Raw genomic sequence first — 19043 nt, forward strand, 5'->3', positions numbered from 1 at the left:
AATTAAGACTGCAGTGGTTCAGTTTCACTGTGAATTCTTCTGTAAAGTGACATCTCCAATAGTTTTTTGGATCTCTGAAGCTATTGTTTGATAAAAATCATTTACTGTGTTGTGTTGAATCACAAAAACTACTATTCACTTTTTTTTTTTTTAAAATATATTTTATTGATTTTTTACAGAGGAAGAGAGAGGGATAGAGAGTTAGAAACATCGATGAGAGAGAAACATCGATCAGCTGCCTCCTGCACACCCCCTACTGGGGATGTGCCCGCAACCGAGGTACATGCCCTTGACCGGAATCGAACCTGGGACCCTTGAGTCCGCAGGCCGACGCTCTATCCACTGAGCCAAACCGGTTTCGGCTACTATTCACTTTTTAAGGCCTTTTTATGTTCTGTGTGAAAGAATTAACTGTTGTTGACCAATTAGTAACTTTTTTCTCCCATCCCCTCTGCGTGGGAGAGCACCCAGCTCACAAAGCCAGCGGTTTGTTGACCATCTTGTTAGAGTTGGCTTTTTGGTTGGTGCAGGTAGAACGTGTTAAAAAGCAGATTTGGGGCCACAGAATCTGGCCACGGGACGCAAGAGTTTATAGTTTTTAGGGTCACTAGTTGCCATTGTTTAAGACCTATTGACCTAAGGCCTTTAAAATAGGTAATTGTCTGGTGCTTTATCTGTGTTCTAGAGCAGCGAGCCGCTCCTCTGCTGGCAATATGAAGATTAATCCCATTTGTTGCTGTCAGTGCTCTGAAGGGAAATCAGAGGAAATGGGATTCCCTGCAATAACTGGGAAGGAGGCATTTCAAGGTTTTAGTCAGGGAAACTACATGTGAAAAGACAGGAGCCGGATGGGGAAGCCAGACAGGAGGGAGAGAGAACAACGTTCCGTGGGATACAGATTGACTTTTTATAGTCATCCTGGGGAAGACTTGCTTGCTTTATCCTTAATAAGCTTTTTTGCAGAGCTGTCGAGGGATTTATTCGAGATAAATATGAGAAGAAGAAATACATGGACCGAAGTATAGACATCAGTGCCCTTAAGGTTGGTTGTAACTCTCTCAAGTTTTGTTCATAATAAGTAATTTGCTTATTAATCGGGCCAGGGGAGAATTTGAAGATCAGTTACTAACATGCTCAAAAACTATCATTTAAAAAATAGCTCAGTTGGTTAAAGCATCGATCCAGTACAGCAAGGTTTTGGGTTTGATTCCCGGTCAGCACATACAAGAATCAACCAATTAATGCATAAATAAGTGGAACAACAAAAATCTGTATTTCTCTCTCTCTCTCTCTCTCTCTCTCTCTCTCTCCAGCTCTCCCCCTCTCCTTTTATTTTCCCCCCCTTCATCTCCATTTTCTCTCAAATCGATAAAATAATAAAGATACAGAGGTAGAAAAAAGCCAGTTATTGAATCAAGACCATGAAATATCATGAAGCAAAGTTTGGCCTCAAGGGCAGACAGGGCAAACCATCAGTGAATTCTTTGTCTTGATCTGCATTTGGATGCTAGTGACTCCCAATTCCAAATTATTTCTGTAGCTGGACATGTTGGGCATTTGAGATCAAATAGAAAATGTGCGCATATATATATACACACACACACACATATACATACATATATGTATGTGTATACATATGAATTTATATTATTTATATATACACACATACAAACCCTTCATGCATACATAAGTTTTATATCCATAAGTGAAGTCAATAAAATTAAGTGTAATTAAATCACCAGTTTCCTTCAGTTTGACCAGCATGTATTTCCTGTGCATCGGTGGACTGATTGCTAATGGGACGACCCTTGTTCCTGAGAAGGGTTTTAGATGGAGACTACCAGTTGCCAAGTACGCTTTTCCTCTTAGGCATGTGGTTAGAATCTGAAATACAATGTATGATAACTAGGACAAGTAAAATATACAGGAGGAAATATGATATGTTTTCTGAAAGAAGACTATAAGCCTGATTACTGACAACTAAAGAACCAATAAATATGACTCTTTAGACCTTTAAAAAGCCTTTGACAAGGTTCTATAGTAAATTCGTTTAGATGTAATTGACTATTTCTTGAGCCACAGAAAGAAAGTATGGTATTCTCGAATTCTAGCACAGGTCCTATCTGTCATCCATCTGGTTAGTTATTCTAATGGAGGATGCACTAGTTAGTGAAATCACTAAGTTTACACAGGGCTGTAAGCCCTTCCAGGTTATTTAAAGTTCCAAATTGATGCCGAAACCGGTTTGGCTCAATGGATAGAGCGTCGGTCTGCGGACTGAAAGGTCCCAGGTTCGATTCCGGTCAAGGGCATGTACATTGGCTGCGGGCACATCCCTGGTGGGGGGTGTGCAGGAGGCAGCTGGTCGATGATTCTCTCTCATCGATGTTTCTAGCTCTCTATCCCTCTCTCTTCCTCTCTGTAAAAAATCAATAAAATATATTTAAAAAAAAAAAGTTCCAAATTGATCTTTTGAGGTTATGTGAAAAGGCATTAATTGGTAGGTGAATTTCAATGCAGACAGATAAGTGCAAGGTAATAATACTCTTAACCTCAGAGTCATCCAGAAAAGGGACCTGGAAGTTATCTGAACTGTTCCATGGGAGATTAACCCAGTATATAGCTACGGCTTGGATGGCATCGGAAAGGGTTTGAAACCAAAGCACATACATTGCCTTTTATTTGTAGAAAACTGTGGTCTGTCTGCCTACCTTTGTTCATTGTACCTGAAGATGTGAAATTAGATGAGCTCAGGAAAGGGTATCTGAGGTCATCCCGAAGATGAGGGAAGAGGTTCTGTAGGAAGATAGTGTGCTCATGAAAACAGCCTGTTTTACTCGCTGGATATTTCCATTTAGGAAGGAAAAAAACTCCTGTTTACCAAAAGGCTATTTCAATTTTTTTTATTTGATATGCTTAGATCACAATTTATCTTATCTTTTTCCTTTTGTGGCATAAGGATTGTGATTTACATTTTTCTTCAGCATAAATAATTATGGGGTAAATTACTTTGTACATATGAGCTTTCCATATTTTGGATTATTTTCTTTCTTTTTTTTTTTTTTTTTTTCGCTGCCGCCGCCGCCACACCAGATTATTTTCTTAATATATATTACAAAATATGGTATTATGTAGTCAAAGCATTTCAGTATTTGTCTTTCATACTTTTGCCAGTATACTTTCCAGATGTTGTACTATTTTATACTGTCTTCTTAGCACTATATTAGAGTACTAGTTTTACTTCATCTCTATCAACATTAGGTATTATTAAGACTTCCTCCCTCGCCCCCCCCCCCAAAAAAAATAAAGGCAATTTAAATTGCACTTTTTGATCAGTAGCAAGGCCTTACATTTTCACATGTTTGGTATACCTCTTTTCAAATGCCTATGTTCTTGAGTTTACTTTGTGGTTCTATTTGAAATTTTAATGTTTATATGATTTTTAAAATATGACCAATAACACAGGTGAAAATATTATGAAACAGCCTCTGACAGTAACAAAAACTGAGAGAGACTTTCTAATATTTTATTTTTGATGTACTTTTTGGTTTTATACAGGCGGCTCGTTTGGGATACTTTATAATCCTTTTACTCTTTTTTGGCCTTATTTCCTTGATGATTGTTTTTCTAACCATTAAGCTTGACATTTTTTTCCTGGTTTTAAAAAAAAAAAGATAAAGATGGAGAGAAGTTATAACTGAATTTATAAAATCACAAAGGATATGTATTACTTAGATGAACATGAACTTATTTCACCAAGATGAGGGGGGACGCCTCAAAGCATGAGCAAATTAAACTTGAGTCAGAAAGGGGCAGCAGACAGGCAAAATGTTTTATCCTCTGTAGATAGCCTATACTGCATAGTTCAAGAGTCAAAAGACAGATGAGGGAGGGCGGGTGCTTAAGATATTTGAAGGATGCCTCTTAGAGCGTTGAGGCCGATGTGGACGAGGCCGACTCTCATACCCCACACCAAAAACTCCAAAGCTTGTCAGGCTCCTGTATCAGAGTCAACAGGGACTTTTTGTTTCCTTTTTGGACATTTGGAATGACAATTTATCAAAACTGGCTAGTCACTATTGGGCCTGTGTTCTTTGTCTTGTTTTTAAAATCATTATAGAAAGAAAAAGATGACAAGTGGAAAAGAGGGAATGAGCCAGCTTCAGAGAAAAAAATGGAACCTATTGTTTTTGAGAAAGTAAAAATGGTAAGTGGAAAAGTATTTGCACTCTGTGGATGGCCTCAGGTGTGTTTATAAGTGTGGAGGGGTGGCCTGCGGTTGATAGCGAATTGTACCTGGGACTAAAGGGTTCCTCATTTAGATGAGCTCACCTGCTGCCACTTCAGCTTCTTTCCCATGGCTAATTGTTGCCTAATCTGCTCTGTCACAGTTTCTTTGGAGCTAGGTGGCAGCTTAGGAACCTCATCTGTCCCATTTAAGCAAGAGGCATGTTCCATGCCAGAATGTCAAGGCTGTGTGACACCTTCTGAGTAGATGTTACCTCTTGTTAGACCTTCTGTATCTCATTTCCTGTTGCAGTTAAGAACAGTCCAGAAGCCAGGCCAGACTGATCCATTTTAAGCAATCACTTCTTGTATTCTTGCTCTGTCATATTGAAGTAGACACCTTTCTCTTTCCACAGGACATATTGTGGCTGTAGTAGTGGATATCTAATATCAGATCTTGGAATCTTAGGAGAGAGGACTTTTTACTGTTTGCTTAAGGAAGAGTGTTTTATCATCATTCTGAATCGCACTGTCTAAAGAACACAGTCATTAGTGATATTGGCAGAGTGAGTTAGGTAATCTTTAGACTGATCTCCCTTTTGGTATTAAATGTTTTCTAATCACTGGGGGATTTGATGGCTCTTGGCTCTTGTACCATCAGACACCTACCTTTATTCTTGGTTTTTTCCTGGGACCAAAACCTGCTACTTCTGTTGGACCCCTGATCTGTGGTTGTCTTGGTTTCAGACAGATCTGTCTCTTCAGAAAGCCAAACAAGCACAGATGATACCTTTGCTTTTCACTTTAGGTTTGATTTATGCACTTGTACCTCTGACTTGATTCTTTTGCCTGACACTTCCTGAGTTTTGTTTCTTTGGTTACTCTCTTTGAATAACATCAACCATACCACAAGAAAACCTGTGGCTTTACAGTGGGGCGGGGAAAAGGGTTCAAAACACCTGCTTATTTCTTTCAATAACATATTTTCGCCTTAGCCACAGAAAAAAGAAGATCCACAGCTACCTCGGAAAAGCTCCCCGAAATCCACAGCACCTGTCATGGATTTGTTAGGCCTTGGTAAGAGTCAGACTTGCCCACTCCCATAATCTTACAAATTCTCTCTGACCCTGGGAAGCTGGGCAGAGATGGGAGTCTTTCAGTTTGTATCCCTGTCACTAAGAGTGTTCTCTCATGTTCTTCCTATTGTTTTGTATCTGAGCAGTTGTGCTAAGAAAGTTTTACTGTGACATTTTCAGAGTGACAGTACAATGGAGTGGTTCAGAATACAGCCTTGAGAGCCAGAGTCCCAGCTCTGCCACTTGCGGTTATGTGACATTGGGTAGTTACGTACCGTCTGAACATTCCTTTCCTGTCTATGCAATGAGGATGATATAAGTGTCCATGTCAAAGGTGTTGCTGGAAGGATGAAGTGAGATAATGCCTCTAAAGCTCTTAGCCCCTTGCTTGGCACATACTAAGCCCTCAGTACATGGTAGCAGTTTTCCTTAAACCAGCACCTGTGAGCCTTGCCCCCTCCCTCTCATTTTTCAGGTGCAACCTGTTTCTGAGATGGCCCCTTATCTTGTGCTCATTTTTCTCCAAACCTTAAAACCCTGCCCCATTCAGAAGTAAACCTGTTCTTTATCTTTCACAGTACTGATGGCTGTACTTTATTTCAATCCATTTCTGCTGATTTAGGTTATTGGCTACTTAGGCTTCTAATTTTAATGTATCTTTAATTTATCTCTGAAAATGAATCCTACACAGTGTTGTCCCTCAAATAGCCAGAAAGGAGCCAGCGCCCTGTGCCTGATAGCTGGGCTGCAGGCTTCTCCAGAGAGCTCTTGGGAATGTGGGGCAAGGCCTCTCGTGAGATGCCCCATCCAAGCTAGATGGTTCCAGAAGCCTAGATTTCCAGACCCATGATGGGAGTGTACGGGCTTTCCCTGTCTTCATTGTGTCTACAATAGAAGGAAGGCCTGGGCTTAATGAGCAGTGCTACATTTTTTTTTTTTAACTTTAATCTTTCTTTTCAGATGCTCCTGTGGCCTGCTCCATTACAAGCAGTAAGACCAGCAATGCCCTAGAGAAGGACTTAGATCTTTTGGCCTCTGTTCCATCCCCCTCTTCTTCAGCTTCCAGAAAGGTGAGTTTTGTGGGCTCCTCAGGATTTAAAGAGTGGTATTCTGAAAAGAGTGATTTTGATAACTTAATCATGGAGCTGAGTCATGCTTCCTTGATGGAACTAGGCTTTGGTTTTCTTGGTTCTTGATTCTTACCTTAATACTGCGTTGTCTCTGTTACAGCCTAAGATTACTGTTCATTCCATTCTCTCCCTTTGAGAGGGCTTCTGTCTAAGGTGTGTAAGATTGTACGGCTGATACTTTAGGTCAACTCCTCGGCCTGAGTTATTGCCAGAGGATTTGTAGGTGTGAAAGACTTTTGATGGCTACTATTTGTGGAATATCTGCTATGTACCAGGCACAGTGCTAGGTGTTTTTATATATTTCACTTATAATTGAAAATCTTCGGGTGGCAATGGTAAGATATGTACACATATAATACCTTAATAAAAGAAAAAATTGAAAGAAAAAAAAAAAGAAAATCTTCATTACAACCCTGCAAAATGATATTTTATAGATGAGGAAACTTTAGTTCAGAAAATTTATGTGCCCAGCCTCTTGATACACAATAGTAAATGGCTACTCTGGGATCTAACCTCAGTTCTTTCTGGCTGTATCATTTGTAGGTGATTTTATTTTTAAAATTTATTTTATATTTTTAGCAAATTACATTGTTTTGCTAAAGAACAAAGCATTGTTCCAGAGCTTAACTATTAGGTGTTTTCTGATATTTGTATGGTAAAAATGTCAGGAGGTAGGTTCCATGCCAACTACTAACTTCAGCCATCAATTCTTTTTTTTGTTTATTTTTTAAAATATATTTTTATCGATTTCAGGAAGGAAGGAAAAGAGAGAGCGCTATAGAAACATCAATGATGAGAGAGAAGAGAATCATTGATCGGCTACCTCCTGCACGCCCCCTACTGGGGATCGAGCCTGCAATCTGGGCATGTGCCCTTGACTGGAATCAAACTCGGAACCCTTCAGTCCACAGGCTGATGCTCTATCCACTGAGCTGAACCGGCTAGGGCTTTTTTGATTTTTTTTTGTTAATCTTCACCCGATGATATTTTTCCCATTAATTTTTTTTTTTTTTTAGAGTGAAAGGGAGTGAGGGGGTGGAGGAGAGAGAAACATTGATGTGAAGAGAGACACATCGATTGGTTTCTTCCCACATGCACTCTGACCCGGCCCTGGATCAAACTTGCAACCCAGGTACACGCCTTTGACTGGGAATCGAACCAGCAACCCTTCAGTGTGTGAGCTGACATTCTAACCACTGAGCCACATCGGCCAGGGCCAGCCATCAGTTCTCATTGCACATGTTAGAAGCAACAGAGAAATGAGGGAGATCTTTACAGAGATTCCCATGAGGACCATTCCATTGTCCCCCTGCCCTCTTTGCCCTAAGGTGGTAGGTTCCATGCCAACTGCAGGGAGTGCCGGCTCTGTTCCTGAAAACCTGAACCTGTTTCCAGAGCCAGGGAGCAAATCAGAAGAAACCGGCAAGAAACAGCTCTCTAAAGACTCCATCCTCTCACTGTATGGATCCCAGACGCCTCAGATGCCTGCCCCAGGTACATGTCTTGGGGGGGCTGGCAATATGCCAGATAGAGACACGAGGACTTAAATGTAGAAATTATTTGTTGCGACAGGGCAGTTGCTTTGGGGCAGTGATAGCATACTCCAAACAAGCCTGAACATGAATGACATTTCTTGTGACGCCACAGAGTATCAGCAGATTCTTCTGTGGGCTCTGGTGTCACATGTCTGTGAAGTCTGACTCAAGTCTGGATCTAGACCTTAAAGGGGAAGTAGCTAGGTCAGCCACCCTCTGGTGGGAAGCCATGACAAGTCTTGTAGGCAGTCTGTCTGACTGTGTGGCTGTGTAAAAGAGCATTCTGAGTTGAGTAGTCCTGAGAAATTCTAGTTGGAAAGGAGCAGCCAGTGAGACTTTGGACTGACTTTGTGTGCTTTCCTAACAAATCTGTACGTATGTTCTCTTGGCAGCAATGTTCATGGCTCCTGCTCAGATGGCATATCCCACAGCCTACCCCAGCTTCCCTGGGGTTGCACCTCCTAATAGCATAATGGGGAGCATGATGCCCCCACCAGTAGGCATGGTAGCTCAGCCAGGGGCTTCTGGGATGGTTGCCCCCATGGCCCTGCCTGCAGGCTATATGGGTGGTGTGCAGGCACCAATGATGGGTGTGCCAAATGGAATGATGACCACCCAGCAGGCTGGCTACATGGCAGGCATGGCAGCTATGCCCCAGACTGTGTATGGGGTTCAGCCAGCTCAGCAGCTGCAATGGAACCTTACTCAGGTAAGCTACCCCGTTTTATTTGGGACAAGAGTTTTCAGACTTCCTCAAGGCCATTTCACTTTGTGTCTCCCTCTGATCCTTTAAATCTTCACAGTAGATGAGATAACACGAGAGACATTCTTATGCTTAGGTTTGCGTTTTTTTCTTTCTTCTTTCTAGAAGGTCTATCCAAATTCAGACTTTCTGCAGAGTTCTGGATTCCTGTAGAATAAGGATAACTGCCAAAACCTAAATCTCTCCATGCATCCATCAAAACAAAAACAAAAGCAACCTATACTGATAAACAAGGAGGGCAAATAAAACCTCCCATAACTTACCCACGGCTACCACGTCCAGTAGACAGAATGCTACAGACTTCAAATTACATGGCAGTCGGCATATAAACACCTAAACCCAGCAGAGCCGGCATCACGGAGAAGGTGACAGACCATAGATGAAATCATCCCCAGAAAGAGAAAGACCTACCCTGACTGGAAACACGCTGAGAAGAGATCTGAGACCTGGTAGATTAGGGCTCTATTTATATGGAGAATCAAAAATAAGGGATTGAAATATATAGGATTATAGGTGGTAGCCCTGGAAAACATGGCTTCTAGGGGAGGTGGGATGACTTACAAGGAGAATTGATCTTTGAAGGATGGTGTATTTCACCATCTTTCTCCCTGCAAAATAGTCATTTCCCTGTACTAACAGAAGAGGGTGCTCTTGAACTAAAAATGACACTGATGGGTTGTAACACAGAGAAGAATGACAACTAAGAATTGTAGAAAAATAGGTATCACATATTCTCAAAGAAATATGCTTCAGGTATGTATTAATTAATATGAAAAACATAATGACAGTTACTACCTTAGCCAAGTGATCAAACGTAAAATTACCAGTAGTGGGACCAGTTAATATCATGTGCTTTCTGGTATCTTGCACTAAGACCTAAGAAGGGCACAATATCACCTACATAAATTCTTGCCAGAAATGGATTCAATCATATAAAATCCAAATGGAAGGATTTTCTGCCAAGTAAGTGGCCTAGATTCTTAAAACAGTGTCAGGAAAAAAAGAAAAATGTGGCGGGGGAAGTGTTCTAGATTAAAGGAGACTAAAGAGATAGGAAAATGAAATGCATATCAGAAAACTGCATTAATCTTACATCTCTTGAGCGTGTTCATTGTGTTGTTTGTTATGAAACACTTACTGACGTAATGGGTGAAATGTCACAATATCTGTAGTTTTCAGTGCCCACCACATTTTTCAAGTTTATACAGATGTATCAGAAAAGACGGCAAAATGCTAATAATTGGTGAATTTAAGAAAGGAATAGATGGGCTTCATTGTACTATTTCTTTCAGCTTTTCTGTAAGCTTGACATTTTCTTTAAAAGTTGGTGAGAGAAAAATAGACTCCTAAAGAAAAAGAACTTCTGGAGAAAATGTCCTGGGCTTAGGAAATGGAAGGCATTTTGCTTTGATAGATTGTTTCTTCTATTCTCTGCCAGAGGCCGGTCTCTCCGTCTAATTCTGAAAGAGGCCCTGACCCCACTGCCTCTTCTCCCGACAACTTCCCTTCTCGGGACCGAAGACACGTTGGCTTTCTGTGTGCCTTCCTTTGTTCACCTGAACACTCCGGTGTCTTCCTCTCTCTGCTTGAGTCTGCGCAAGCACTTCCACTGCAGTAATAACTCTGCTGGAGATCAGGCGGGGGCGCTGGCGAGGGGCTTCTCTGTACCCTCGGGGTTGTCGACGGCAAATGAACAGTCGGCCCCTTCTGTTTAGGATGAGGGCCTGGAAGGAAAAAACAGTAACTTCTCATGCTGTTTTATGTTGTCTAGCTCCAGGATTCCTCCTTTCCCTCCCCGAGTATGACTAGTCTCTGTCAATATCTCTCTTCTGAAAAGTCCTTCACTCATGTGGCCTGGTGTCCCTGGAATGCTCTATTGAGGTTCAGAGCAGTTAAGTACCATAACAGAGTTCTCCTTTGTCTCGTTCTCCCCATCCCCACTGACGGAAGGACTCCTGCCCTGCCTTTTGCACTAACTGGCTGCATGCCCACATCCTGGTCTGAAAGTCTCCTCTCTCCCTTTCAGATGACCCAGCAGATGGCTGGGATGAACTTCTGTGGAGCCAATGGCATGCTGAGCTATGGACAGTCGATGAGCGGCGGAAATGGACAGGCAGCAAGTCAGACTCTCAGCTCTCAGATGTGGAAATGAAAACAAATCACCTATGTGGCTGCCGCTCTCCTCCGCCCTCTCTCTTCCCCCTTTACTTCCCCCCTTTCCCTCTTTCTCCAACTCTTTCACGCCTTCCCCTTCTCCTACCTCTCTCCATTTGGTTTAGAAATTGCTCAATCTGTCATTTGGGGTTTGGCATTCTGCCCAGCCACTTCCCAGACACGCAGACCTCTCTGTTGTTTTGTATTGTACATGTCCCCTAGCCATTCCGGCTTCCTCCCCAGCCACCCCGTCCTCTCCTGCACCAGCACCTTAGGAATTGTTGGCAGAAGGCACTTACTGTGGAAGGTCAAACCTCCAATCAGGTTCTCAGGAGGGTCTGTAGGTGTGTTTTAGGCAAAGAGGGGAGGGTTTGGAGGTACTTCCATGTGTGTTAATAACTGTTTCTACATATTTAAATTATTAGTTGAAGAGGGAGGCATTATGCTCCCATGATTTATGGGAATGAAGAAAGTACTGAAATAAAATCAAATACTTACTGGATCTTAGATCAGGTTGGCCCCTAACCTTGGGGAGATACAAACCCCATCTATGAGGATGAGCAAAAACGTTACTCTCCGGTCCCCTGCATTGCTGTCTGGATCTGAAGCGTCTGGACTTGCTGCTTAAGTCAGCCTTTATTAGCACCAAAGACTTACGAAGGTCCCTCACAAAACACACAGCCCTTTCCCTGCCTCCATCCTGCCTGCAGTGAGATCTGGCTCCACGGTTGGAGGACCAGCCCTTCCAGAGGGAAGGCAGAGCTTAACGCGTGTTCTGTGTGTGTGCATGTGTGTGTGTGTGTGTGTGTGTGTGTGTGTGTGTGTGTGTGTTTTCCACCTCCCACTCTCTCCCCATCTGCTCTGGGTATTTTTGTTTTTGGTTTTTCAGGTTTAGGTTTACAACAGAGAGGAATTAATTTATCAACAGCCTAAAACTTGCCAGTTTTTCTTCCAGTTAAAAAAAGAATTGCAATCTCATTGATGGCTCCTTCCTCCTTCCCCCTCTCCCAACCTGCTCATCACTCGTTCATGCCTGTGTATCGGGCTGCTCTGTTTCCCCACCTGTGCAGGCGTCTGAGGCAGAGCGCCTGGGCAGCTTTCCTCTCAGTCATTGTTTATCCTACTTGAAAATTAAAACAAGAAAACGTTGCTTAGAAGATTGCAGCTGTGGGAACCACGATCTCTGGTTGCCTCTCTCCTGTGTATGTGTAAATTCCTTAATAAATATTGCAGGGAAGCACTGTCTGCGTGCTGTTACTGTGTGTCACTCTTGGAAGAGGGTGAGTTCCACCCCATTTTCTGCTTTCGGGGGCCAGTTCCCTCATTTCCTGTGTGGGGCAAACCCAAGGGCCAGGCCCAGGCCCAGGCCGTCAAAAGGGGCCTGTATCCAGCAGTGTCTAGAGCTGTGAGCTGAGGAAAGGGTGGAAATCTGCACCTGCTAGAGTCACAGAACATGGGAACTAGAAGCATTTCCCCCTTCCCTGCCTCCCTGCCTTCCTTTGAATACACCTTGTGAATACTTCCAGATGTGAGAGGATAGCACAATGGCTAAGAAAGAAAGCTTGGATCAAGCTGCCAGTATTCATATCCCTTCTTACTGTGTGACCCGGGCAAGCAATAAACCCCTGTCTCGGTGTGAAATAGGCTAATGGTAACACTTAGGTAAAAGGAAGCAGTTCCTGGGGTGCATGTAGCCCAGTATCGAGCCCTTTTCACTCAAGCGTTAGCAAGTAGCATGTGCCAGCCCTGTGTTAGGCATTCACTCATTCAACAACCGCTTAGTGTTTACAATGTGCCAAACAGTGGCTTAGGCTCTGAAATAAAGTAACGGATCAAAACTCCCCCATCTCATAGGGTAGTGTGGTAGGAGAGGTGGACATTAAAGTAAAATGGTTTCGTTTCAAACACTAACAATACAAGGTAAGTTAAGGGGGAAGAGTGGGTATGGGACCGTTTGAATGGAGAAGTCAGGAGAAGGTGCCATTTGAACTGAGGCCTGAATAAGCAGCCAGCTGTGTGGGGATCTGGAAAAGGAGCAGACAGACAAGGGTCGATGTCTGCACTGGAAATGGTTTGGCTGGAGTGTCGGTCTGGGAGCTGTTAGAGACTGACGGTCTGTAAAGCCTTGAGACGGGGCTGTCACCCAAGAAAGTCCCTTGAGAAGAGGACTGAGCCTGGGGCCCATTGGCTTCCAGAATTTGGAAAGAAGAGATCAGAAAAAAGGAATTTGATCGAGTCCCCACTCTTCAGCTCACAGTCTCATGGGGCAGTAGACTTAGAGGAGGGGTAGTAGCTAACCAGTGGGTGGGGAGAAGAGTATTCCAGACGGATAGTAGGGTGTAAACAGAGAGCCCTACAGAGCACAGAACATTCGGGGAAGCACAGCAGTTCGATGTTTCTAAGGTATGTGAATGGGGGCGGGGGCAGGTCACAGGGGGCTTCCTATACCCTAGGAAGGGGGTTTAGCTTGAAGTGTTGTGAACAATGGAGAGACATAGATTTGAGTTTAGGCAGCTACTGAGAACAGTGTGTTTGAGGGAAGAAGACCAGATCTAGGGGACAGAGAAAGGGTAAGAGCTGAACTAGGGCCGTGGTAGAAGGGCTAGGGGAGAATGGAGTGGCTGAGAGCAGCAATTCATGAATTGCTTATGAGGTATGTGAGATGCTCAAAGGTGTCTCATAACAACGCTGAAATGAGTTTGGGAAAGATTGCTTGTTTTATCACCTCTTGTGCATCTGGAATATAATATCCCAATAGTAACAGCTCTGGGAAGTCTTGTGGTAAAGACTTTTTACAAAATTAATTTTTTTAGAGCAGTTTTAGGTTAACAAATCTGAGTGGAAGGTACAGAGACTCCCCATATACCTGCTGCCCCCTCCCCAACCTCCACTTCTTTTGACCTCCCACCAGAGAGGCACATTTGCTACAACTGATGAGCCTACATTGACACAACACTATCACCACCAATTCATAACTTGCATTAGGGTTCATCTTGGCGTACATTCTAGGGGTTTGACAAATGTATAACAACACCAACTCAACATTATAGAATCACACTGATTAGTTTCACCATCCTAAAGATCCTGTGTGGTCTACCTATTCATCCCTCCCTCCTAACTCCTGGCAACCACAGATTTTTATTTTATTTTATTTTTTACTGTCTCCATAGTTGCACCTTTTTCAGAATGTCCTAGAGTTGGAATCATATTACATACAGCATTTTATTTTTTATATATATATTTTAATATATTTTATTGATTTTTTACAGAGAGGAAGAGAGAGGGATAGAGAGTTAGAAACATCGATGAGAGAGAATCATCGATCAGCTGCCTCTTGCACACCCCCTACTGGGGAATGTGCCCGCAACCAAGGTACATGCCCTGACCGGAATCGAACCTGGGACCTTTCAGTCCGCAGGCCGACGCTCTATCCACTGAGCCAAACCGGTTTTGGCACATACAGCATTTTAAATTGGCGTATTTCCCTTAATATGTATTTAAGCTTCCTCCATGTCTTTTTCATGTCTTGATAACTCGTATACTTTACAACTGAACAGTATTCCTTCTTCTGGATATACTACCATTTATTCACTTACTGAAGGACATCTTTGTTGCTTCCAAAGTTCTGGCAATTATAAGTAAAGTTACTCTAGGAAAGAGGATGGGACAGATTACCAGGGAGAACCAACGACTTAGGTAATGCTTTATTTCTTAAACTACAGGGAAAATAAGCAGGTGATTATTATATGGGTCGTTATACTTTTTAGCATGTCTTAAAATGCTGCTTTATATAGTAGTAAATTTATGTAACAAGGATTAGAAAATATAAACTGCTAAAAAATAATTTTAAAAAATAATTTAAAATCAAGTAAAGTTACTATAAACATTTGTGTGCAGGTTTTTGTGTGGACATAAGTTTCCAATTCATTTGGGTAAGTACCGTGGAGTGTGATGACTGGATTGTATGATAAGAGTATGTTTAGATTTTTGTGTTGTTGTTGGGTCCCAGAACCCACTATCTGGACCCTCTGCCTCCTTGACCTCCTTTGCTCTGGCTGCCAGGCCAGGAAGAGGCCCCGCCTACCTGCACAAAAGGAGGCTTTGATGCTGGAGAGAGGGAGTGAGGAAGGAGGGGCCATCTGGTGTGTGTTTTTGGATTATTTCTCAGAAATCTCTTCCTCCTTCTCCTCCTCCTCTTTCTCTTCCGACAACACTGCAACCAGGCGGCAGCTGGGGGAGCCACCTGTGAGCTGGGCTGAGTTGAGGGGGAGGTGGGCTGGGGGTAGGCACCTCTGCTTCCCCTCTCTGAGCCTCAGTTTTGGCATCTAGAACAGCGGTCACCAACCGGTGGTCTGTGAGGTCTTGAAGGCTGGCAACCGCTGATCTAGAATATGGGCAAGACAACCCAGTTGCTGGCTCCTGTCAACCCAGGTGCTCCAGGAAGCGGAGGTCCAGGCTGGACTCATTAGGCAGAAGGCCTGGGAGGTAAGGGAGGGCGGGGCTGGGGAGTACCCTGCTTCATCCTGCAGCTGCATTGGGGCGAGGGCCTTGTGTGGAGAACACCCCGCCTCCCCTCCCGGTCTGTGGCTTAGATAATTTTTCCTGGGCCTGGCTTCGCCACCTGCCTCCCCTGGCAGATTTTGTTTTACCTCAAAAAGAAATTGATTCGGGGTCTGCAAACCAGCTGACTTCCTGCATTCGCTCTGTGAGACGTGGCTCCTCCCCTGTGCCGCCTCGTGTCCAGGTCCCTCATGCCACCCCGCCTTGGTGGCAGCATCTCTCATCCCCTGGAGCCCCATTCAGCACACAGCACCCTCAGCACTCCCCTGCAGCTCCAGGGACCTGCTGAGCCCGAGCCCCAGCCTGCAACTACTCCCTCTGGTCCTGCCTGCAGCCCCAGGGTCCTCAAACCAGCCTGGAGGGGCCGGTGGGGTGACCCCTTGGACAGAGGGGTGCAGACACCAGGTGGGCACTCTGCCCGCCCTACCTCACGTCCCGCCCCTCCCAAACGCCCTGAGCATCAAGTCTGTGCTGCTGTCCAGCTCCTGGAGGGCTCGGCCTGAGCAGTGCGGCCACCAGAGAGGACCCGTTGCAGAGTGGCAGGCGGAACAGACCTCCCAGGGCAGCTGGATGCCCACCTGGCCCCAAAGCCCTCCTTCAGCCTCCCACCTACCCCTTCTAAAGGGTAACCAGCTGTGGTTTCAGCCCAGCCCAGCCCAGCCCAGCTGCCTGCCTTGGGAGGAGGTGGCAGAGGCTGTCGCCATCTGCTGTCCCGTTTCTGTTACTGCAGAAGGTAAGGGTCATCTCTGCCGCCCAGCCAGTCCAGCACATCATTCCCATTTCACGGGCCAGAACCAGGCCTCGGTGGGTCCCTCAGCCAGGATCGAACAGAGCTGGATGGGGAATCAGTTCGGTCTCTGCAGCTGATGTGTGTGGTCCCCATTTTCACGAACCCAGGAGGCTCCAGAGCCCTCTGTGCATTTGTCACTGTGGCTATGTCACTGTATTGCCCTGGAGAGGGGTTGCAAGAGTTAATGTCCCAGAGACATAGAGGTCCCTTCAGGACACAAGCTGGGACAAGGTGGCCAGGACTTGTTCACAGCCTCTAGGAGCCAAGCCCTCTGCTCTTTCCTCCACATGCTGCAGGGACATCCTGCCAGGCGCTCCGCTCAGAAATAAGAGGGTATCTTTGCTGGCAGGTGTCCATGAACTCTCGGCCGCAGCAGTATCAGAAGTTAGCCATGTCCCAGCTGATAATTTCACAAGGACGGCTCTTTAAAACCTAAACCCCTGTAGGCTCCAGTTGGGCTCCCTTTCTCTCCTCAGGTCCACACCTCCGCTCCCCTCTGGTTCAAGAGGCCTCTTGCCTCCATTCCTGCTCTGCCCACACATCATGGTGGGTCTTTGGGCTCCGGTGCACAGCGAGGCCACTGTATTTTTATTTTATTACTAGACGCCCAATGCACGAAGATTCGTGCAAGAATGGGCCTTCCTTCCCCTGGCTGCCAGCACCGCCTTCGCTCCAGCCGGAGCCGCCTTTCCACCTTCCCATGCTGTCCAGAGGCCCGGAGCAGCTGGGGCGGTGCACAACGCTTGGGTCCTGCCCCCTGCCACTAGGCGCCTGTGTATGCAAATTAATCCATCATCTTTGTTGGGTTAATTTGCATACTCACTCCTGATTGGCTGGTGGGTGTCGTGAAGGTACAGTTAACTTGCATCTTTCCTCTTTTATTAGTGTAGATTTTTAAATTCCTCACTTGAGGACATGTTTGATTTATAGAGAGGGAATGACAAACATCGATTGGTTGTCTCCCATACATGCTCCAACCAGGAATCAAACCCACGACCTCTGTATCTTTTGAGGTACAGGATGATGCTCCAACTGAGCCACCCAGCCAGGGCAGATAATTGTTTTTTTTCACATGTTGTATTTTTAAGCTCCATATATTCTATTTGATTCATTTTTATATTTTCCACTACTCATTATGTTGATTTCCATTAAATTCTTCAATATATTTATAATAGCAATTTATTTATTTTTAATATATTTTTATTGATTTCAGAGAGGATGGGAGAAATAGAAACATCAATGAGAGAGAATCATTGATTGGCTGCCTCCTGCACGCATCCAACTGGGGATCATGCCCACAACCCCGCATATGCCCTTGACCAGAATCAAACCCAGGACCCTTCAGTCCACAGGCTGACACTCTATTCACTAGCTAGGGCTATAATAGTAATTTCAAAGTCCTTGTATACTATTTTATCATCTCTGTCATTCTGGGTCTGTTTTTATTGACTGTTTTCTCCTGGTCACATTTACCTGCTTCTTTGTATGTCTAGCAATTTTTAATTGAATTCTTAGTACTATGAAATTTACATTGTTGAATGCTGAATTTTGTTGTCGTCCTTTAAAATGTCTTTTTTAAAAATATATATTTTACTTTTTTCAGAAAGGAAAGGGAGAGAGAAAGATCAGTGAGAGAGAACCAACCCAGGCATGTGCCCTGACTGGGAATCAAACCATGCCCTCCTGGTTCATGGATCAACACTAAACCACTGGGCCACACCATCCGGGCTAAAATGTCTTGAACTTTGTTCTGGCAAGCAGTGAGGTTTTTTTTGTTAATCAGCTTGATCCTTTCATGGCTCCTTTTTAAGATTTGTAAGTAGCCTCTCTACAGCTAGTTTTAGCTTTATGATGAGGTATTCCCTTCTGGAGTTCAAGTTCAGTATTCCAGGTGTTCAAAAAATTCAACAGGCCGAGACTGGTTTGGCTCAGTGGATAGAGCGTCGGCCTGCGGACTCAAGGTTCCCAGGTTCGATTCCGGTCAAGGGCATGTACCTTGGTTGTGGGCACATCCCCAGTGGGGGGTGTGCAGGAGGCAGCTGGTCGATGTTTCTCTCTCATCGATGTTTCTGACTCTCTATCCCTCTCTCTTCCTCTCTGTGAAAAATCAATAAAATATATTTAAAAAAAAAAAATTCAACAGGAACTCCCCATATTAGCTGGTCAAAATTAAAACATCTCCCAGTCCTCTGTTAACTTTGGGAATTACTGTGTTTACAGCTATCCAGTTGGCATTCCTCGGGTTATGTCGGACTTGACTTACATCATTTTGTGGTTACATTGCCATCTCCCATTTACAGTATTTATAAAAAAAAAAAAAGTTCCGTCATTTTGATGTATGTACATATGTGCTTTATGTTTTTTATAATTTATTTACCACAAGTAAAAGTCAGGAATTGTTATCTTTAATTTTTTTTTTTACTGTTTCACTTCATTGCTGCTGTGTATGTGCTCCATGTGAGTGACATAGGACAGGTGCTTATGTAGGAGGATTCTGACTTACGCCGAAAATCGCGTTACGTCGTGCCGTAGGAACGGATCTCAGACGGAACCCGAGGACTGCCTATAGTTCTTTGCCTGGATACATGGAGTTTCACCCTCCTCACTAGCAGTTTAGTACTCAGCAAGACTCAAGCCCCATCCTGTAAACAGAATTCTGGAACTCTTCCTCTGGGTAATTGCCTCCTATGATAAAACTAGTAACATTTTACGAAACATTCCCTAAGATCTGAGTAATGAATTAAGGATGTTTACTACAAAATTTCAGCTTTGCTCTCTTTGGAAATTAAAGATGTTTGAAAATCATCA

General features: G+C 44.0%; 1 protein-coding gene across 3 annotated transcripts in view; it reads left to right on the forward strand.

The window, feature by feature from the left end:
- Positions 1–12125, forward strand: part of SMAP2 (small ArfGAP2) — a 47809-nt gene extending 35684 nt beyond the window's left edge. For all 3 annotated transcript variants that reach the window (XM_008151190.3, XM_054720635.1, XM_054720636.1), the window contains exons 4-10: positions 964–1042; positions 4121–4207; positions 5223–5304; positions 6264–6373; positions 7762–7927; positions 8361–8677; positions 10758–12125. In XM_008151190.3, the coding sequence (XP_008149412.2) occupies positions 964–1042; positions 4121–4207; positions 5223–5304; positions 6264–6373; positions 7762–7927; positions 8361–8677; positions 10758–10883 (967 nt within the window). In that variant the 3' untranslated portion in view covers positions 10884–12125. The remainder of the gene's footprint in view (positions 1–963; positions 1043–4120; positions 4208–5222; positions 5305–6263; positions 6374–7761; positions 7928–8360; positions 8678–10757) is intronic.
- The last annotated feature ends 6918 nt before the right edge of the window (positions 12126–19043 follow it).

This window comes from Eptesicus fuscus, chromosome 9, assembly GCF_027574615.1.
Source record: "Eptesicus fuscus isolate TK198812 chromosome 9, DD_ASM_mEF_20220401, whole genome shotgun sequence".
Lineage (NCBI taxonomy): Eukaryota > Metazoa > Chordata > Mammalia > Chiroptera > Vespertilionidae > Eptesicus > Eptesicus fuscus.